Source organism: Natrix helvetica (assembly GCF_964273705.1).
Source record: "Natrix helvetica genome assembly, chromosome: 6".
NCBI lineage: Eukaryota > Metazoa > Chordata > Lepidosauria > Squamata > Natricidae > Natrix > Natrix helvetica.
Genome location: NC_138553.1, coordinates 7,229,736 through 7,249,696, shown reverse-complemented (window position 1 = coordinate 7,249,696; position 19,961 = coordinate 7,229,736). Strand labels below are relative to the sequence as shown.

At 40.8% G+C, this 19,961-nt stretch overlaps 2 protein-coding genes across 8 annotated transcripts in view; one reads left to right on the top strand and one right to left on the bottom strand.

The window, feature by feature from the left end:
* The window catches only part of CELF2 (CUGBP Elav-like family member 2), an 834,627-nt gene that overhangs the window by 205,672 nt on the left and 608,994 nt on the right, over nt 1-19,961 (bottom strand). The window lies entirely within an intron of this gene.
* USP6NL (USP6 N-terminal like) overlaps nt 1-19,961 on the top strand; it is a 142,610-nt gene that overhangs the window by 93,192 nt on the left and 29,457 nt on the right. For all 7 annotated transcript variants that reach the window (XR_014175742.1, XM_081957800.1, XM_081957803.1 and 4 more), the window contains 5 exons: nt 6,515-6,622; nt 9,382-9,491; nt 13,072-13,120; nt 14,757-14,877; nt 17,204-17,298. Coding sequence is in view for 6 of the 7 variants with exons in the window: in XM_081957800.1 (XP_081813926.1) it covers nt 6,515-6,622; nt 9,382-9,491; nt 13,072-13,120; nt 14,757-14,877; nt 17,204-17,298 (483 nt within the window). In the remaining variant the exon portion in view is untranslated. The remainder of the gene's footprint in view (nt 1-6,514; nt 6,623-9,381; nt 9,492-13,071; nt 13,121-14,756; nt 14,878-17,203; nt 17,299-19,961) is intronic.

The window sequence follows — 19,961 nt, the reverse complement described above, 5'->3', positions numbered from 1 at the left end:
CTATGCAAGACAGTTGTTAAATGAACTTTGCTTCATTTTTACAACCTTTCTTGCCACAGTTGTTAAGTGAATCGCCACAGTTGTTTTAGTTAACACTTAAGTTTAGTGAATGTGGCTTCCCATTGACGTGGCTTGTAAGAAGGCCACAAAAGGTGATCACATGACCCCAGAACATTGCAACCGTCATAAATATGAGTCAATGGCTTGAATTTTGATCATGTAACCATGTAACGGTCTTAAAGTGTGAAAAACAGTCATGAGTCATTTTTTCCAGTGCTGTTGTCATTTTGAAAGGTCACTAAACAGTTATAAATCAGGACTTATAGAAGAGAATGTGGCTGCATGGGTAATAAATGCACATATAACATCACTGGCATGTGAACCGTTTCCAGAGCATTTCCAGATGCAATTCAAGGTGTTGGTTGTCACCTTTGAAGCTCTTCGTGGCTTGGAACTGGATTACCTGAGGTAATCTTATCTTCCCAGTTGTTTCCACCCATCTAATTTGGTCTGGCGGTCTGGAGATTTTACAAGCCCTGTCACCCAAGAACTGTCAGCTGATGGGGAATAGATGGCGTGCCTTCTCAGCTGTAGCACCTGACTTCCAGAAGATTCTCCCTTCAGAGATTGCAATGACATTGACCCTGTTGGTCTTTTGCAAGGTGGTGAAGAACTGGTTATGTGCCCAGGCTTGGAGCCATGAGTGTGTTGCTTGGTTATAATTTTCTTGGTATATATAATTTTGGTTTCTCGGTTATCCTCTCCTGTCTCCCTGCCCACTCCTCCCCTCTCTCCTTCCCCTCCTCCCCTCCCCTCTGTTCTCTCCTCCCTTCCCTTCCTCTCCCCCTTCCTCCCTTCTCCTCTCCTTTCCTCTCCCCTCCTCTCCCCTCCTTCAACCACTCTTCTCTTTTCTCCTCTTCTCCCTCATGTTCTCCATCCTGAGTCATTTGAGATTAGTGGCTGTGAGAAATTGAACAAATAAACAAAATCTTATAAAATCCACCTGCTTCCTTTCTTTCATCATAGAAACTGCTCATCCCTGACCCCCATATAAAGGCTCAGGTGCTTCTTTGAAAAATGCCATCATTTGGCCAATATTTAATGGGAGGAGGCTATAATCTCAAACCCCCTTGGTAGGTAGTTTATTTTGTGGGGAAGGAAGGTTATCCTGCTGCCTATTGGGGTTGTGTTGTTGACATTGCTCTACTCCAAGCCTGCTTTATACTTCTTTCCTTTATAGGAATCTTTCCATTTTATGACCTATAAAAAACATACTCCTGAATATTATAAAACACAATGTTTGGTATGGCGAAGCTCTTATAAAATTACTAAGATACAGAGAAGTTGCTTTTTTATCCCCTTGAAGCAATTCTTGACAAAAGCTTCGGTATACGTGGCCATATAGTTCAATATTACTTTAAGGGAAAAAAATGTGCTAACTTGATTCTGCGCTGTTCAATGTAATTTTCAGCTAGCCACAGGGAGCATTAAGACTGGTGCCAATATGATGCTCATCATTGCTTGCAAAAAAGAAGAGCATAATCTGTACACAGGAGAGATGGAGCACACAATTCTTTCCATGCGCTTACTGCAACTAAACAAATAATCATATCTTCACTAGAACTTAAATGTAGACAAAGACAGTAAACTGGTTTCCCATATTGATTCAGAACTGATCTCTTTATGGAAAGCCACTGGACCTCTTCATACGACCGTGGAGGTTGATGTATGTGTCTGATCCTAGAATTAGATTAAGAATGCTCCATCTAATTCTTGCTTGTTTCCATGATAACAGCCTGTAGTTTGATGTAAGCTGAATCTTGGCTTTGTTGTTGTTAGTTGTGAAGTCGTATCTGACCCATCGCGACCCCATGGCCAACGTTCCTCCAGGCCTTCCTGTCCTCTATCATCCTCTGGAGTACATTTAGGCTCACACCGACTGCTTCGGTGACTCCATCCAGCCACCTCCTTCTCTGTCGTCCTCTTCTTTTTTTGCCCTCAATCCTTCCCAGCATGAGACTCTTCTCCAGTGAGTCCTTCCTTCACATTAGGTGACCAAAGTAGTTGAGTTTCATCTTCAGGATCTGGCCTTCTAAAGAGCAATCAGGGTTGATCTCCTCTAGGACTGAGCGGTTTGATGGCCTTGCAGTCCAAGGGACTTGCAGGAGTCTTCTCCAGCACCAGAGTTCAAAGGCCTCCATTCTTTGGTGCTCAGCCTTTCTTATGGTCCAAGTTTCACAGCCATCCATTGCAACTGGAAAAACATAGCCTTGACTATACACACTTTTGTTGTCAGGGCAATGTCTCTGCTTTTGAGTATGCTAAATCATGTAATGATTGCTTAGTGGTAGATAAAGAAGTATAATTCCTTCTTCTCAAGCATTGCTACTGTGGTAGTTTTCTCTTTTGAACTATCAGAGTTTGAAACAGAAAGGAAAGATGAAAGTGAATATTTTAAATGATGACTTCTTTAGCAAGAAGGTTCTCGTTGTTTTTCATAGCAGAGTCTCAGGCTCTTGAAGGACTGTTAAATGAGACTTTCTGTGAATTATGGATCATCCACTTTCACATACCCCTTGAAAAGTACTTTAAAAGAATATGCCCTTTGTTCACCTAAAGCAGTCAGAGAATGTTAAATCGTAGAAATTTAAGAAGGGTCTTAACTGATCTCCTTGAGATTATCTTTATTAACATTGGTAAATGTTATTTTTACATTTTTTTTTTAAAAAATGTGGGCTTTTAATTTGTTTAATTAGTTTCCATCAGTGGATGCAGAAGGTCTGTTCTGGAATTCTTTGCGTAAGCAAGTCAGAACAAGCATAAAATGGACATTCTTGGCTTAAGATTGCACTAATGCAAGTCAAGAATTGCATAATTGCTGAAGGAGTTTTTTTTTTTAAAACTAAAACATGCTGGAGAAATAATTAATGAAGTTAATAGTGTAAGATGAGGGGGAAAAGAAGGCTTGATTTTCAGGAAGTGCAGACGTTTCTGTATAAGTGACTTAAAACTTTTTAGCTAAGGAAAGTAGCAGAGCATAACATTAGCCAAAGGAGTGAGTTAACGAAGCAGAATAGATAGAGTGACAGTCAGGCTGTTACAGAGAAGAGGAAGTCGATCTATTCTTCAAAGCAGGGGTCTCCGCCCTTGGCCACTTTAAGACTCGTGGACTTCAACTCCTAGAATTCCTCAGCCAGCAAAGCTGGCTGAGGAATTCTGGGAGTTGAAGTCCACGAGTCTTAAAGTGGCCAAGGGCGGAGACCCCTGCTCCAAAACACTGGGGGCAAAGCTGGCTGAGGAATTCTGGGAGTTGAAGTCCACGAGTCTTAACGTGGCCAAGGGCGGAGACCCCTGCTCCAAAACACTGGGGGCAAAGCTGGCTGAGGAATTCTGGGAGTTGAAGTCCACGAGTCTTAAAGTGGCCAAGGGCGGAGACCCCTGCTCCAAAACACTGGGGGCAAAGCTGGCTGAGGAATTCTGGGAGTTGAAGTCCACGAGTCTTAACGTGGCCAAGGGCGGAGACCCCTGCTCCAAAACACCTGAGGGCAGGACAAGAAATAACGGACGAATTGCGCATCAGCTGCCCAGATGAAGTCAGCGACACTGAGACGAACTTGTAGTTTTATATAAATAAATATATTTCACAATTTACAGCAGACAAGAGAGTCAGGAAAATCATGAGGTAAATCCAAAAACAGCACACAGAAGAAGAAGAAAAGGGAAACTCTCCTTTTACACCCACGGCAACCAATCGTAGCGTCGGTTGGCTCGTGCAGGAGCCAGCCAGCCAATCAACTCCAACCGTGCGTGCTGACCCATTGTACGATCATAAACAGGATGATCGAATCTTGTCTTTTTATGTATACTGAGAGCATATGCACCAAAGACAAATTCCTCGTGTATCCAATCACACTTCGCCAATAAACAATTCTGTTCTATTCTATTACAGGCAGTGTGCATGTAAGGCAATGTTCTCACCCCTCAGCTACTGATATTCTATGTTTAAAACCTACTTAAACCATGTATCTCCTTCCCCCTCCCACTTCAATTATGTCCAGTGGCATGAGGGTGGGAGCAGGCTAAGGAATATCAATGGCCATGCAATCAAAACTCTGCCTCTTTGTTTGTTTTGCACACACACACATTACAAAGGGACAGGGGCTTCAGTTGTGAAGACATAGCTGTTATATTGAATTCTGACATGCCCTTAATTAAAATTCTGAAACGCTGGTTGTTTTTAAAAAGGGGGCTGTAATTCTAATTTTAAAGGGGGCTGCAATTCTAATTTTTAAAGTCTTGGTTTGGGAATAGCTATAATTGTACACTTGTTCTCTAGATTTGATAGTGATTTGTAGTTTGATAAATCACAGTGTCAGCTGTAATTCGTGTATGAAAAATGGATATAGCAATAAATTGCCCCAAAGAATTGTAAATTAGTGTTTCTCAACCTTGGCATCTTTAAGATGTGTGAACTTCAACTCCTAGAATTCCCCAGCTAGCATGCTGAGAAACACTGATATGGATAAATTTCGAGAATATAAAGCACTTTGACATTTTTAAAAGTGTCATGAGTTTTATGTGGATGGATGTTGTTATTATTGACATTGTAGAAAGGCAGAGGAATGCTTTGTTATGTGGTCATGGTTTAAGGATTGGTTAAATACAAGGCTGAATTATTTCTTGTGTGATAAAAGAAATATGTTAAAAAACAACAACGGATATCATTGCCCCAGAAATCTGCTTATTCAGTGTACTTCAACAGTAGATTTTGATCTTGATCAATTTCAGTGATGCCACGCAAAGCCCTCTAGCGTTTCCTAAATTGTATTTATATCAAGAATACATTTCACAACCATCAATAAAGCTATATTCCAATTTCAAAAGTAGTAATTAGGATAGGAATTAAAATTTTGAACAGGAGGATAAAGTGGACACATACTGTGTCTGAGCTGACTGGTAAACATGTTATTTGTATGCACCTTGGTTGAATATTATTAGAAACGGGATAAAAATGTAGTTTATTAACTCCTATAAATTTGATATTTGAAGGATCACAATCTTTTTCATTCTCAAATACATGGGCTTGAAAAAGTGCATGGTTCTGAAGGATTTAATGTTGACTGCTTAATAATCTATAATATATATAAATGGCTGTCTGTGTGTATGTCCCCATATAACTCTGGAACGCCTCGAGCAATTTCAACCAAACTTGGTACACAGATGACTTACTCTCTTGAAACAAATAGTGTGGGGGTAAGACACCCCTAACAGCCCTCAGGGTGTGTGTTCTGTTAAGATACAGCCTGTTGTGCCTTAAAATGGCTTCTACAATACTGCCTTAAAATAGCTTCTACTGTACAGAGCTGTGGAGTTGCCATGGTAACCACTTCACAGTACACCACAAGGGAGCTCCCTCTGGTAAGGAGGAAAATCCAACCTTAGAAATTGTGGAAACGTTCATGGAAGGAAGGTTGGGATTAATAAATACCCAGGCAATGCCGGGTTATCAGCTAGTTAAAAGTAAGAGCCATATTGGGCCGCTTTACAAAATCCACTATTTCCCATGTACTACATGACATAGTAATTAAAGGTTTATAATTGTGAAATCCGTTTGGAATCTTTGGTTTGTAAATTACGATCTAAAGCCAGGAGATTAAAGGTCAGTTTCATTTATTGATTTGTTTAAACTTTTTTTCTCTCCTCCAAATCATAATTTATTTAATAAGGATATCTCATCCAGCATCCGTTCTGACTTAAATAGTCCTAGCTCATCTATGCCTAAGAGTGCATTTCAGGGTAAAAATAGAGATAATACGGAAAGCAGCTAATCTCTGAGAGAAAGATATTCCACATAGCGGAGGCCACTGTAGAAAAGGGATCCCGTCTTGGGATCCCCGCCAGTTAGTAATCTTTGGTTGATGAGATCTGCAGTGTAACCAGTTTTCAGCAATGCTCAATTTTGCATTGGCTGTAGCCTCCAGCCAAATCCTAAGAGCCATCTCTGCTTTGAAAACATATGGCTAATACAGGTGGTCCTCGATTTACGACAGTTTGTTTAGTGACCATTCAAAGTTACCATGGCACTGAAAAAAAAGTGACCTATGGCCGTTTTTCAAACTTATGACCATTGCAGCATCCCATGGTCTCATGATCAGAATTCGGATGCGTGGTAACTGACTCATATTTATGACGGTAGCAGTGTCCCCAGGGGTGTGTGCGTGTATGTCATGTGATCAGCTTCTGTGACCTCCTGAGAAGCAAAGACAGTGGGGGGAAGCCAGATTCACTTAACAATCGTGTTAGTAACTTAACAATGCCAATGAACAAGGTCATAAAGCGGGGCAAAGCTCATTTAACAAATGCCTCCCTAACAACAAAAATTTTGGACTCAATTGTGGTCGTAGGTTGAGGACTACCTGTACCTCTGGATATTGCAATTTCAATCATGTAATAATTTCAGTCCAATTTACTTCTGTGCATGTTAATTACATTTGCTTTTCTTTTTCGGGCGCAGTTTCACAGAAGAATCTATAAAGGAATTCCATTGCAGCTGAGAGGCGAAATCTGGTCCCTGTTACTCGACGTCTCAAAAATGAAAGAAGAAATGAGAGGTTATTATAACGTGAGTTTCCAAGCCAGGAAGTGAAACATGGAGCTTTTGCTTTACATAATGGTGGCGCAGCGGTTAGAGTACGGTACTGCAGGCTACGTCTGCTGACTGCAGTTTGGCAGTTCGAGTCTCACCGGCTCAAGGTTGACTCAGCCTTCCATCCTTCCGAGGTGGGTCAAATGAGGACCCAGATTGTTGGGGGCAAGAGGCTGACCCAGCAAACCGCTTAGAGAGGGGCTGTAAAGCCCTGTGAAACGGTATATGAGCCAAAGTGTTATTGCTATAATGCAGCAAATAGTAAATGTAATCCATTGGTGTAAAATAAATGCCATTCTTTCCCATTTTTAAATCTGTTTTTCTTCTGGAAAAGTGCTGAGTAATAGGAACCCTAAATTAAAATTATCCGTTAGGCAAGAACCTGAGTACAATTCCAACTTAATTTGTACGCCTGAAGATTGGTGCAGTTTTTCTTCTTCCTACTGAAAAGATTCCAGAGTTCAGTATGTTTTCGCTACGTTGAGAACCATTGTAGTTTCTCAGGAACATTTCACAAGATTTTCCCTTACCTGCCCTGGTTTATTGTTTGTTTTGTGTGTATGCCTATGTGTTGTGTGCCAAACAGAGTCACATTGTTTTTGAGTTGCACAACCTTATACATCGAGTTAATAAAACAGATAAGCAAATGCTTCAGGTACCCCAAGAAACAGTCTTATATCATGTTTATTCTGTTTTTCACATTCGTTTTTGGATGTTGTATTTGTGTTTAAATTGTTACTTTTCAATTTGGAAATCCAGAAATTCAATTTTGAAACGCGGGGGTGGGTGCACACAGAAGTTCATCTGCTACTGTTTTCCTTGGGAAATTAATAATTACATTTAAACCTGCCAGACGCTCAATGCACCTATTTCCTTTCACTTTCAGTGAACGTTGGCGGGAAATTGTGCTGTCAAAAATTGTAATTTAGGGCAGATTCTCATCCTGTAGACCAAAACCTACGTAGGATGCTACCAATAGAAGAGAATATTAGTAGCTCAGGATTGAACTAAGGTGTCCTCAGTGTGTTTAAGTGAGCTTGGTGGTTTCCTTTCAACCCCACAGTTACAATACAATACAATACAATACAATACAATAGTAGAGTTGGAAGGGACCTTGGAGGTCTTCTAGTCCAACTCCCTGCCTAGGCAGGAAACCTTATACCGTTTCAGACAGATGGCTATCCAACATATTCTTAAAGACTTCCAGTGTTGGGGCATTCACAACTTCTGGAGGCAACTTCTGTTCCACTGATTAATTGTTCTAACTGTCAGGAAGTTTCTCCTCAGTTCTAAGTTGCTTCTCTCCTTGATTAGTTTCCACCCATTGCTTCTTGTTCTACTCTCAGGTGCCTTGGAGAATAGTTTGACTCCCTCTTCTTTGGGGCAACCCCTGAGATATTGGAAGACTGCTATCATGTCTCCCCTAGTCCTTCTTTCTCTTAAGCTAGACATACCTAGTTCCTGCAACCGTTCTTCATATGTTTTAGTCTCCAGTCCCCTAATCATCTTTGTTGCTCTTCTCTGCACTCTTTCTAGAGTCTCCACATCTTTTTTACATCGCGGAGACCAAAACTGAATGCCGTATTCCAAGTGTGGCCTTACCAAAGCATTATAAAGTGGTATTAACACTTCACGTGATCTTGATTCTCTCCCTCTGTTGATGCAGCCTAGAACTGTGTTGGCTTTTTTGGCAGCTGCTGCACACTAGGGTTACAATACAATGCTCTTCCTAAATTGATGTCTCCTGGGACTGCAGCTCTCAGAATTTCTTAGCGCATGACCTCTACAATTCTGGAAGTTCTTAAACATCTGGATGGCTTGACTGACAGGTAGAATTTTCTGCAACATGCGAAAACTTCAGAAGCAGCTGCTTCTCTTAACCTCATACGCCACTTTTGATTCTTCACAGCGCTCCCTGATCAATAGAACAAATTTAAGACGTTCCTTTCGTTCCTTTCACCAGGAGGTACACTGGGTTGACCATGACAAGGGATGTTGATCTCGAAAACATTTGGGCCTACCAATTATTTTCTAGATCAACATTCCTTGTCATGGTTCCTCCCATTTGCAAATATGGAAGCCGGCAGAAGGATGTGGATGTAATATCCTTTTCCACTTGAATCTCCCTGTTGTTGCAGTTCAGAGGGATATTCACTATGGTTGACTGCTTGTACAGGTAGTCCTCAATCTACGACCACAATGAAGCCCAAATTTTATATTGCTAAGTGAGACATTTGTTAAGTGAGGTTTTGCCCCATTTTACCAGCTTTCTTACCACAGTCGTTAAGTGAATCCCTGCAATTGTAAAGTTACTAACAAGTGAATCTGGATTTTGCTTGTGAGAAGGTTACAAAAGGTCATCCCATGACCCTGGGACACTACCACTGTCATAAATATGAACCAAATGTCCGAATTCTGATCACATGGCTATGGGGATGGCGCAACAGTCATAAGCGTGAAAAATAGAAATCACTTTTCTCGGTGCCGTTATAACTTTGAACTTTAAATGAACTGGTGTAAATGGAGCACTACCGGTACTTAAAATCCTGCCTCTTGTTGGAAGAAGATATTTTGTAAGAGAGCAAATCAGTTTTGCTTTCCTCAGCCCAAGCAAAATAGGTTTATGGCCTTTGTGAGAAGTGGAGAGTCATTGAAAAAGGATGATGAGCTAAAATGAGCAGTGAAGTCTTGGCGTATATACATTTGTTGATTGTTTCTCTCTTTCTCCCCTCTAGACTTTAAAAACTCGAGCAAGAGGAGCCTCTCCAGATATCCGGCAAATTGATCTGGATGTTAATCGGACCTATCGGGATCACATCATGTTCCGAGATAGATATGGAGTAAAGTGAGTGAAGCTAAATCGACTCCTTCCATGTGGATCTTGTTGCTTTTATATTGTCTAGAACAGAGGTCCCCAAATTTGGCAATTGTAAGACTTGTGGACTTCAACTCCCAGAATTCTCCAGCCAGTATAGGTGGTTGCGGAATTCTGGGAGTTGAAGTCCACAACTCTTAAAGTTGCCAAGTTTGGGAATCTCTGGTCTAGAACTTCCAAGAGATTTAATCTATACAGAGGTGCAACAAAATGTTGTCTCCTGTCTTCCAGGGCGAAACTTTCTCCCATCCCCTTGATTCCAGCTTAATGTCTCTTTGTGAGATCTTTGGTACTCTTTGAACTTGCTGGTTTTCTTGCAGAGGTTTGTCCACTGATGATGTTACCCAGCTGGGTAATGAAATGTCTGCAAAAAAACTACCGAGCTCAGAGAGCACCAAGGATTTCACAGTTCAACCCTGAACTACAGATATTTTCTCTCTGTCTCTCCCATGGGAGATCTGGACTCAAAAATGCATGTGACGCTGTGAAACTCAAAGCAGAATCACGCTCATATGTATTTAACAGGCTGGCATCCACATAAGAAAAGCATCCTTAGCAAGATTTCTAGAAAAGAGTTTAAAGTTATTAAAATAGGAACATTTTCACATTGAAACAGAGACATATTTCCCCATATTAAATCCTCAATGCTGCATTTGGTTTTGAAATGGCCCAAGCTAATTTTAAAAAGCTGTTACCCTGCATTTTAAAGTGTCAGAAAGAAACACTAAACTAACATGAATGAAAGTGTTCCAAACTTGCCATATTCAGATACCTGCTAGGATTTACCTTCCAAAGAGTCCCTTAAATTAATCCAAAGTTGATATTTGGTAGCCTCCCAGAGCCACTTAGATACATACGAAGAAAATTCAGTATTCTTTCAGTATTTTTAGATTTAAAATATTTGGAAATTATGAGAGCCAATTACACCTTTTTATGAGTTGGTTTCAGATGCAGTAAGATTACAGCTCTCCAGATTCACCACCTGTGTTGTAAGTTGTAGATCCGAAGCAACAGAAGAGCACCAGGTTGCAAATGGATTCTTAAGTATTACAGTCAACTTGTCTTTACTATGAAGTATTGCCCAAGCTCCCTTTTGCAAAACTGAATGAACAAAATTATTGTTTAGTTAGTTGTGAGACTGTTCTAAGTAGATTTTGGATTGTGATTATTTTAGACAGTTGTATCCCCTCTCTGAGAGACGAGCAGATTAAATTGCAGATCACTTTTTTTAAAAAAAAAAACCTCAGGAGAATTATCAGAACAGTTAGTGAATTAGCATCATGGAAAAATAAAATGTCAGTAATTCCACTCAACATTATCCCAGCTCTTAGATATATCTAAATTGCCTGTTCTAATTTTTGAACATGTTTTTTTTCCCTTCGCTTTGGGACGATTGCGTTGAAATACCGTGTCATGGGTTAGCATTGCAACCTCTTATGACTAAAGCTGTATGCGAGCAAGACTCTGGGTTTTGTTTTTTAAAAAAATAAATTGCATTTCCCCGTATTGGTTTGTTTACACAATTTCTGTTTGAATGGCTCAATACAGTGAACAAGACAAGAACAACAGTGATCAAACCAACAGATTGATAATTGGCAACGAGAGACGTAATAACGTGAGGAAACGTTCACAATAAAATTTGTCAGATAGCTCTCATGACTTGGAGATAACAATAACATTCATTCCTCAAAGGCCCTGGAAGAGCAGCATTGGAACTTCTCCTGATGATTAACAGGAAAGGAGCCACTCTAACTTTCAACGACATAGTATTCCAGAAGGAGGGGCTGTCAGAGTTTGTTGCATAAATTCAAACCCAGAAGCACAAACAGATAACTGATGCAGCAGGATTCATTATATACATAAGAATACATGAATAAATGTACAATACCAACAGGTGGTTATTGCAAGTAAAGACAAGGCAGGAGAGTTACAGGCAAACACAAGCAGTTAGTTTCATTTCAGCAGACAAGCCCAGACAAATCTGTTTAAGCTCCCATTGGCTGATTTCGTTGCTATGCCTATTCATTGGCTGGCCTTGTTCCCATGTCTCTCCCAGTCATGAATATCTTAACAGGGTCCCACTAAAAAGTGGGCTTGTTTCCATGTCCCCCGGTTATAGGTAGTCCTCGACTTACGACTGGCAGTTACAGTGAATCACTAGAACAATTTGAATTGGAAGTGCTAACATCTGCACACAACTCCACAGGCACATGACGGGAGTTTAAGTGCGCAGCCGCTTGGCTACTTTTACAACGGTTTGCAGCATTGTAGTGATCACATGGTCCCGACTTACGTTTTTGCTGGAAACTGGCATTTCCTTCCAGTTTCTGTCAAAACCCCGTCCCATCATGAACAATGTGTTTGCTTAAACGACCGTGGCATTTTGCAGCTGCAGAAAAAGATTGTAAAATCAGGCCCAGTCACATTGTGACTTGCTTTACGACCATCATGACTTATAACCATAATTTGGGGGTGGGGTTCAGTTACAGTCATAACTCAAAGACTGCCTGTACTGTTTCCTCTTCGGTGGGTGCCTCTCTTGGATTGCAGAGAGCTTACAAGATGGTATGTTTTCTCTGGCGAGTGTCCATACATTTTGTCAGGAGGAGGAGGAGGTCAAAATTTCAACTTCAGAGTGACTGTATCTATGCACAAGAGAGGAAGGAATTCTGTGGTAAGGATAAGGAAACCAAGTTAGTAAATCAGAAAGAAAATCAAAAGAAAATTTGATCTAGTGGTTATAGCACCAAGCTGGAAAGTAGGAGACCATCAGTTTGACTCCTGCTTTCAGGCAGGAGAACCAGCTGAGTGACCTTGAGCCAGTCACCAGGAGATGGTGAGTTCTAGTCCTGCCTTCGGCATCAAAGCTAGCTGGTTGGCTTCGGGCCAGTCACTCTCTCTCAGCCCAGTTCACCTCACAGGATTGTTGTGGGGAAAATGAGGAAGAGGAAAGTGTGTTGAATATATTTGCTGCCTTAAGTTATTTGTAAAAACAATAAAAGACGGGATAAAAAATAAAGTTGTGAGGATTCTGCATACTCCCTGGAGCCAGAATTCAGATTGGGGTTAAAATGTGGATGAGAGTGAATGGAAGGGCAAGCTAGACACGTGTACCTCAGGTGTCCAGGTTTCAGCGTATTTTTACAAAATACCCTATTTACATTTTGTAAAATGAATGATTCTCTACAACCGTCTGTTTCCTTCAATGCTCCGTTTCTTTGGTTGTAACAGAACTCTTTTCCAGATAGGCAATCCACTGTGTGGTCTTTTTTTTCCTTTCAAAGAGAGCTTTTGTAAATATTTTATCATATAATGGAACGCTGATGTTCTTGCTTTTACAACTCACACACATACATAATAGATAGATAGCCAATCTTTGTAAAATAGCAGGCTGTTTTCAGTGTGCAGGGTTATGCAGATGTACAAAATAGGACTGATATGAAATTAAGCCGGCAACATTTTACATCACAAGTAATTTTTCCTGTAACCTGACTCCAAAACACATTTTGATTTTGTATAGTTACATTCTGGTTTTTTTTCTCCCCTCTAGGCAACAATCTTTGTTCCATGTCTTAGCTGCATATTCTGTTTATAATACGGTAAGATGCTCTGTGCATGCTTCTCTGCATTTATACACAGTCAGTTACATAGGTCACTCTTAAAAGATATTGAATTCATGGAAATAGAATTCTCAAGGGCAACACAAAAACAGCGAGTTTGAATAGACGTGATTCTGTATTGGGTTGTTTGGCCCAGCAGGTGTAAAAAGAAAATAATTTCTGATTCTTGGCCAGATGCTATCAAAGGTTGTTTTGCAAATGCTTGCCTGGAACTATTAAGATCAAAAACTGTAAAAAAAGTGGTGAATAAGTTCACTCAGCCAATAAAATGCTACATGTTATGCTTAATAGGTTTTAGCAGTGTTATCGAGCTGGGTCACATGCTGAGAAATAGTTGTGGAATTCTGGAACAGAAAGTTACAAATGTTCCTGAAAAGACAACAATGGTGTTCTGATCGAGGTTTCCCAAGAGCATGAGGCAAACTCCTTGTCCCGACAAAAAACCTTTTTGTTAATTGACTGTGAATTCTGCTCATTCACATCCAGCAAAGTCTTTCAAATGAAGAATTGTCAGATTGAGTTTCCATGAAACTCAACAAAACTCTTTAAGGTAGCATAAGCACTAAATGATGGTATGGTCCCGGGATGGCAAACCAATGGCATTTGCCCTCCCCAGGCTCCTATAAAGCCTCTGGAGTCTGGGGAGGGTGAAAAAAGCATGCAAAAAATGGGGGCCGCGCCTGTAGTGCGCGCATGCACACTGTGGGGGTCGCGCATTGCATTACAGGTGCGGCATGCCCGCACACGACCCCCCTGCGCTAGCCCCACTTAAGGCACATGAGCCAAAAAAGGTTCGCCATCGCTGGTTTAGTCTCAATTTGGGGAATATGTTTGACTAAATTAATATGGACATTTCAGGTCCAAATTCTTAGTTCAAATGAATCTGTTTGAAAGGAGAGAAATGTAATCAGAGGTTTTCTGTTGACTTCCTTCTGAAGTACAACTTTTCTGTCTTGAAGGCTCTTTTTGTACTAACTAGAATTTCATCCCGAGGGTTCATCTAGTCACCTAAACAGGGGAGAGGAGCTAAAGATTACGTGGAATAAGCTAAAGATGTGGAATAACAACAGGTCAAAGTGCAGAAAAGGGAAAGAAAGGACTCCTTTGTCCTCTCCTAACTTTATAGTCAACATTTCCTTAGAGCAGGGGTCTCCAACCTTGGCAACCAGCCATTGGCTGGGGAATTCTGGGAGTTGAAGTCCGCCAGGCTTAAAGTTGCCAAGGTTGGAGACCTCTGCCTTAGAGCAGTGTTTCTTGACCTTGACTGGTTTAAAATACATGGACTTCAACTCCCAGAATTCCCAAGCCAGCGTGCTCTTAAGTAGCCAAGGTTAAGAAACACTGTCTTAGGGGCCCCTCCACATCTTCAGGATAAAAACATTAGATCATGATAGCTTGTCCTGTAGAAACTCTAGTTCCACCAGTCTCGCTTTCCTTTTCCGTTCTCCGTGCAAAGTCAGACGGAGAACTAATCCTCAGGGATACCCTTCCTCCAAATATCATCATCATTCACACTCTTATCTACCCTTGCGGGAGAAAAAGTGAGCGTCATGGCTTTAGGGTTCTTTGCATGTGTACCCCAATTTTGCAACGGTTTTGTCTGCTTTTCCCCCAGGAGGTTGGATACTGCCAAGGGATGAGCCACATAACCGCATTGCTCCTAATGTACATGAACGAAGAAGATGCTTTCTGGGCTTTAGTGAAACTGCTATCGGGGCCCAAGCATGCTATGCATGGTAGGTAACTGAGGTTTCATTCAATGTCATGATAGCTAAACTGGCCTCTTCACATTAAATCTTTTTAGCAAACCTTTGTTTTTTAAAGAATTACATTTAGAATTTTGCTTTTCAGTTCTGAAACATTATGGCTGGGTTCATACCAGAGGTGGTATTCAGCCGGTTCTGACCAGTTCTGGAGAACCTGTAGTGGAAATTTTGAGTAGTTCAGAGAACCGGTAAATACCACCTCTGGCTGGCCCCGCCCCCATCTATTCTCTGCTTCCAGAATCGCAGCTGATTGGGAGGAAATGGAGATTTTGCAGTAACCTTTCCCTGGAGCGGGGAGGGAATGGAGATTTTTTACAGTAATAATAAATAATAAATTTGAATTTATTAGCCGCTCCCTTTCCAGGCAGGACTCGGGGCGGCGTACAATGGGCATATAGAACATAGAAACATGTGTACAAACACATAAACATACAAAAATACAGAGACACACATGCACGGAGGAGGTAACCAATTACAACATTTAGACAGTTAAAATCCCCATTAAAATACCCCAATTATAAAAGACCCAATGTACAATTAAAATTTAAAATTTAAAAAGACAGTCAGGAGGAGTGAGAAAAATTACGGTTGAGCCAGGCCAGATAATTGAAAGAGGTGGGTCTTCAGCTGTACACGGAAGGAGCGGAGATCGGAAGTAATCCTGATGTCACGGGGGAGGTCATTCCACAGGGCTGGGCCCATCACAGAGAAGGCTCTGCTCCTGGGTGCCGCCCCCCGACACTGTTTGGCGGACGGCACCCGGAGAAGTCCCTCTCTGTGTGAGCGAATTGGTCGTAGGGATGTGTGGGGCAGGATGCGATCCTGCATGTAACTAGGCCTTCCCCTGCCACGCCCACCAAGGCACACCCACAGAACCCACAGTAAAAGCACTTTGAATCCCACCACTGGTTCATACCACTGTCCTAAACCAAGTTGACTAGCCAAAGATATTATGGGTATCACAAAGAGCTGAAACAAATGGTATTACTGATAGTCCTTGATTTACAACTGGTTGCTTAGTCACAGTTGAAACTTACAATGGATCCCCAAAAAGTACTTACAAAATTCTGACAACCCTCCTCTCCCACAAACTCCCTGGATTGTATGACCACATTTCAGGTGCTCAGCAACCAGCCCACATTTATGGCTTTTGGCAGTGTCCTACAGTCACGAGTCCGATTTACGACGTTTTGGCTGAAAACGGATCTTTACCTTCTGGGCTTCAGCAAAATTACCCTATGGTGAACAATGAGTTTGCTGAATGATCTTCACATCCGCTTAACCCAGGGGTGTCCAAACTTGGGAACTTTAAGACTTGTGGACTTCAACTCCCAGAATTCCCCAGCCAGCATGGCTGGCTGGGGAATTCTGGGAGTTGAAGTCCACAAGTCTTAAAGTTCCCAAGTTTGGACACCCCTGGCTTTACCAGAGGCATAGAAAAGGTGGTAAAATGGGGTCTGGTTAGGTGATGACCTGCTTTACCATTGTCATGATTTACAAACATAATGGGCTGCCTCTGTTACTGTTATAAGTTGAGGACTGCCTGTATGGCTTCCTGCAGTGGTCTGGTTCACATAACATGCTTTCAAAAGCTACTGAACGTCCAGTTGCGTTAAACCTAGAATCATTGACCGTAAGCCATCAAATTGAGATCAGCTCTTAATGGCTACAAACTAGACTTTGTTCAGCCTGGTCTGTCCCCATCTTAGCCTTCAAGTCCTCTAGCAAAGCACCTTTCACCCCTATGATTGAGACAATTCACCTTGCTACTGCTCATCCTTTTCTGTTCCCTTCCACTTTCACTTTCTTTTTCATCTTTCCCATTGTTATAGCTCGGATTTTGATGCTTCATTACCTAGGTGTAGATTAATAATCTTATTTAAGTGGTATATTTTTATTTAACATTGCTTACTAAGTTACTGCCGGATGCAGCATCGCCTTGTGGTGAAATAAATAAGTAACTAGATGATAGATAGATAGATAGATAGATAGATAGATAGATAGATAGATAGATGATAGATAGATAGATAGATAGATAGATAGATAGATAGATAGATAGATAGATGATAGATAGATAGATGATAGATAGATTGATAGATGATAGATAGATTGATAGATTGATAGATTGATAGATGATAGATAGATTGATTGATTGATTGATAGATGATAGATGATAGATGATAGATAGATAGATAGATGATAGATAGATAGAAAGATGGATGAATGGATGGATGGATGGATAGTTGCTTATTCATGATGATATCTCTCTTCCCTCCCCTACTTTCCCCAATTTTAGGGTTTTTTATTCCTGGTTTTCCTAAGCTGTTGAGGTTTCAAGAGCATCATGACAAAATAATGAAGAAATTTTTGTCCAAGCTTAAGCAACATTTTGTAAGTAAATGCCAACACGAATGTGTTGATCAAGGGAACTCTTCACCGATGAACTTTCTTTGGCATTTAATTTTCATTAAACTTTCGCTTCCATAGAGTGTCACAGGAAATAACCGCAGCTTGCACAATTCTAATCTTTATAGTCGTAGACACATCCTGGGATCTGAATAACTTTTCAAAGTCTTTCACGGCTACTCTACCAAGCGCTACCCTTATGACATATTTCTTGACTTCATTTTCTTCTACTGTGGATGGTTGATCCTAAAATAGCAGAAGCCATCTACCACTCTGAAATCTTCATTATCTATCCTTAAGGCTGGTTCATTTACCTGTAGTCATTAGTTTTGGTCTTTTTAATTAAAGTTCCATTTCCCCCCCCACTGCACTTCTTGACGTTTATTACTGGAGCTGGCAGAGCCATTGTATTTTCAGCTTTTGGAATAGTCTCATCAGCGTAACGCAAGTTATTGATCTTCCTCTCCAAATTTTAAAACCATACTCACCTTCCCTTAGTGTATATTCAGCACATAGGTTGAATAAATAAGAGGAGAGTATTCAATCTTGTCACATTCCTTTGCAAACCTGGGATAGTCTTTTTTTGGCCATGTTGTGTCCATTCTGTGGACACAGAATGATGTCTTCCTGACCCGTCTTTATTCCTGATCTGCCTTTACACCTTGGTAAGACTACACTTGGAATATTGCATCCAGTTTATATCACCATGATATAAAAAGATGTTGAGACTTTAGAAACAGTGCAGAGAAGAGCCACAAAAGGGACTGGAGGCTAAAACATACGAAGAACGGTTGCAGGAATGGGGTATGCCTAGTCTAGTGAAAAGAAGGAGTAGGGGGTGACATGATAGCAGTCTTCCAATATTTGAGGGCTTGCCACAAGAAGAGAGGAGGTCAACCTATTCTCCAAAGCACCTGAAGGCAGGACAAGAATCAATGGATGGAAACTCATCAAGGAGAGAAGCAACCTAGAACTAAGGAGAAATTTCCTGACAGGGAGGACAATTAACCAGTGGAACAGCTTGCCTCCAGAAGTTGTGGGTGCTCCATCACTGGAAACTTGTAAGAAGATGTCGGATAACCACTTGTCTAAAAGGTTATAGGATTTCCTGCCTTGAGCAGGGGGTTGGACTAGAAGACCTCCAAGGTCTCTTCCAACTGTTGTTCTGTTATTCTTAAGGTTTCTCCTGAGGGCAATGAGATGTTCTGGAATTCCCATTTTTCTAAGCACTTTTATCAGCTTGACATAGCTGACCCAATTGAATGCTTTTATGTAATCAATGAAGCCCGTCATGACTTCCTTTTGGCATTCTTGGCTTTTTTTTCAGGACCTTTAATAACTAGGAACATCATTCTTATATTAAGCAAGTCTTTATTTTTGCAAATTTTTAGTAAGTTTATCAGGATATAAAATGCAAAAGAAAATCAAAATAGTGGGGAAAATGGGGAGGAAAAAACGGAAGGGAAAAGAGTGTAGGGTAAAGGAGCGGGGAGAGAAATAAAAACATTGACTTCCTACTCTTTTTACTGTAATGGCTAAGAAGCTGAGCTTGTCGATCAGAAAGTTCGGCAGTTCAGCAGTTAGAATCCCTAGTGCTGCGTAACGGAGTGAGCTCCCGTTCCTTGTTCCAGCTTCTGCCAACCTAGCAGTTCGAAAACACCTAAAAATGCAAGTAGAAAAAATGGGAACCACCTTTGGTGGGAAGGTAACAGCGTTCCGTGCACCTTTGGAGTTTAGTCATGCCGGCCACATGACCATGGAGACGTCTTCGGACAGCACTGGCTCTTCAGCTTTGAAACGGAGATGAGCACTGTCCCCTAGAGTCGGGAACGACTAGCACATATGTGTGAGGGGAACCTTTATCTTTAGAAGATAGTAGCATTGCAGCCTTGATGTTTTACTTTTATATGTGCTAACCATTTCTATAACAACAAATGTATCTAATCAGCAAAACCTGAAATCAAACTTTCCTTTTTTGCCATCTCAAGCACAAAATCCAGAAGTAGTTTCCAAGTAGAAACAAAGCTGGACATGTTCTTTTCTTTGATTAAAGCAGCCAATTTGGCTATCTCTGCTAGTTCCATCAGTTTTTTCCAGCCAATCTCCCATTGTGGGAATTAAAGTATTTTTCCATATATTTTTTTTGCATTCTTGTTGTTGTCAACATATATAACAACAAAGTTCCAATTCCAATGAGTTCTAGTCCTAACTTAGGCAGATGCCAGCGGGGCAGTTTTGAGCCAATCACACTGATGATGAGGGTTTCAAAATCACATAAAATCTGTGCTTTGTCTTAAAGGAGGGGAAGAAGAAGAAGAGAGGTAGGTAGAAGAGAGAGAGAGAGATACTGTAAGGGAAGAGAGAGAGAGAAAGAGGGGTGGATAGATAGATAGATAGATGATAGATAGATAGATAGATAGATAGATAGATAGATAGATAGATAGATAGATAGATAGATAGATAGATAGATAGACAGATAGACAGATAGACAGATAGACAGATAGACAGATAGACAGATAGATAGATAGATAGATAGATAGATAGATAGATAGATAGATATAGATAGATATAGATACAGATAGATATACAGATAGATGATAGATAGATAGATAGATAGATAGATAGATAGATAGATAGATAGATAGATA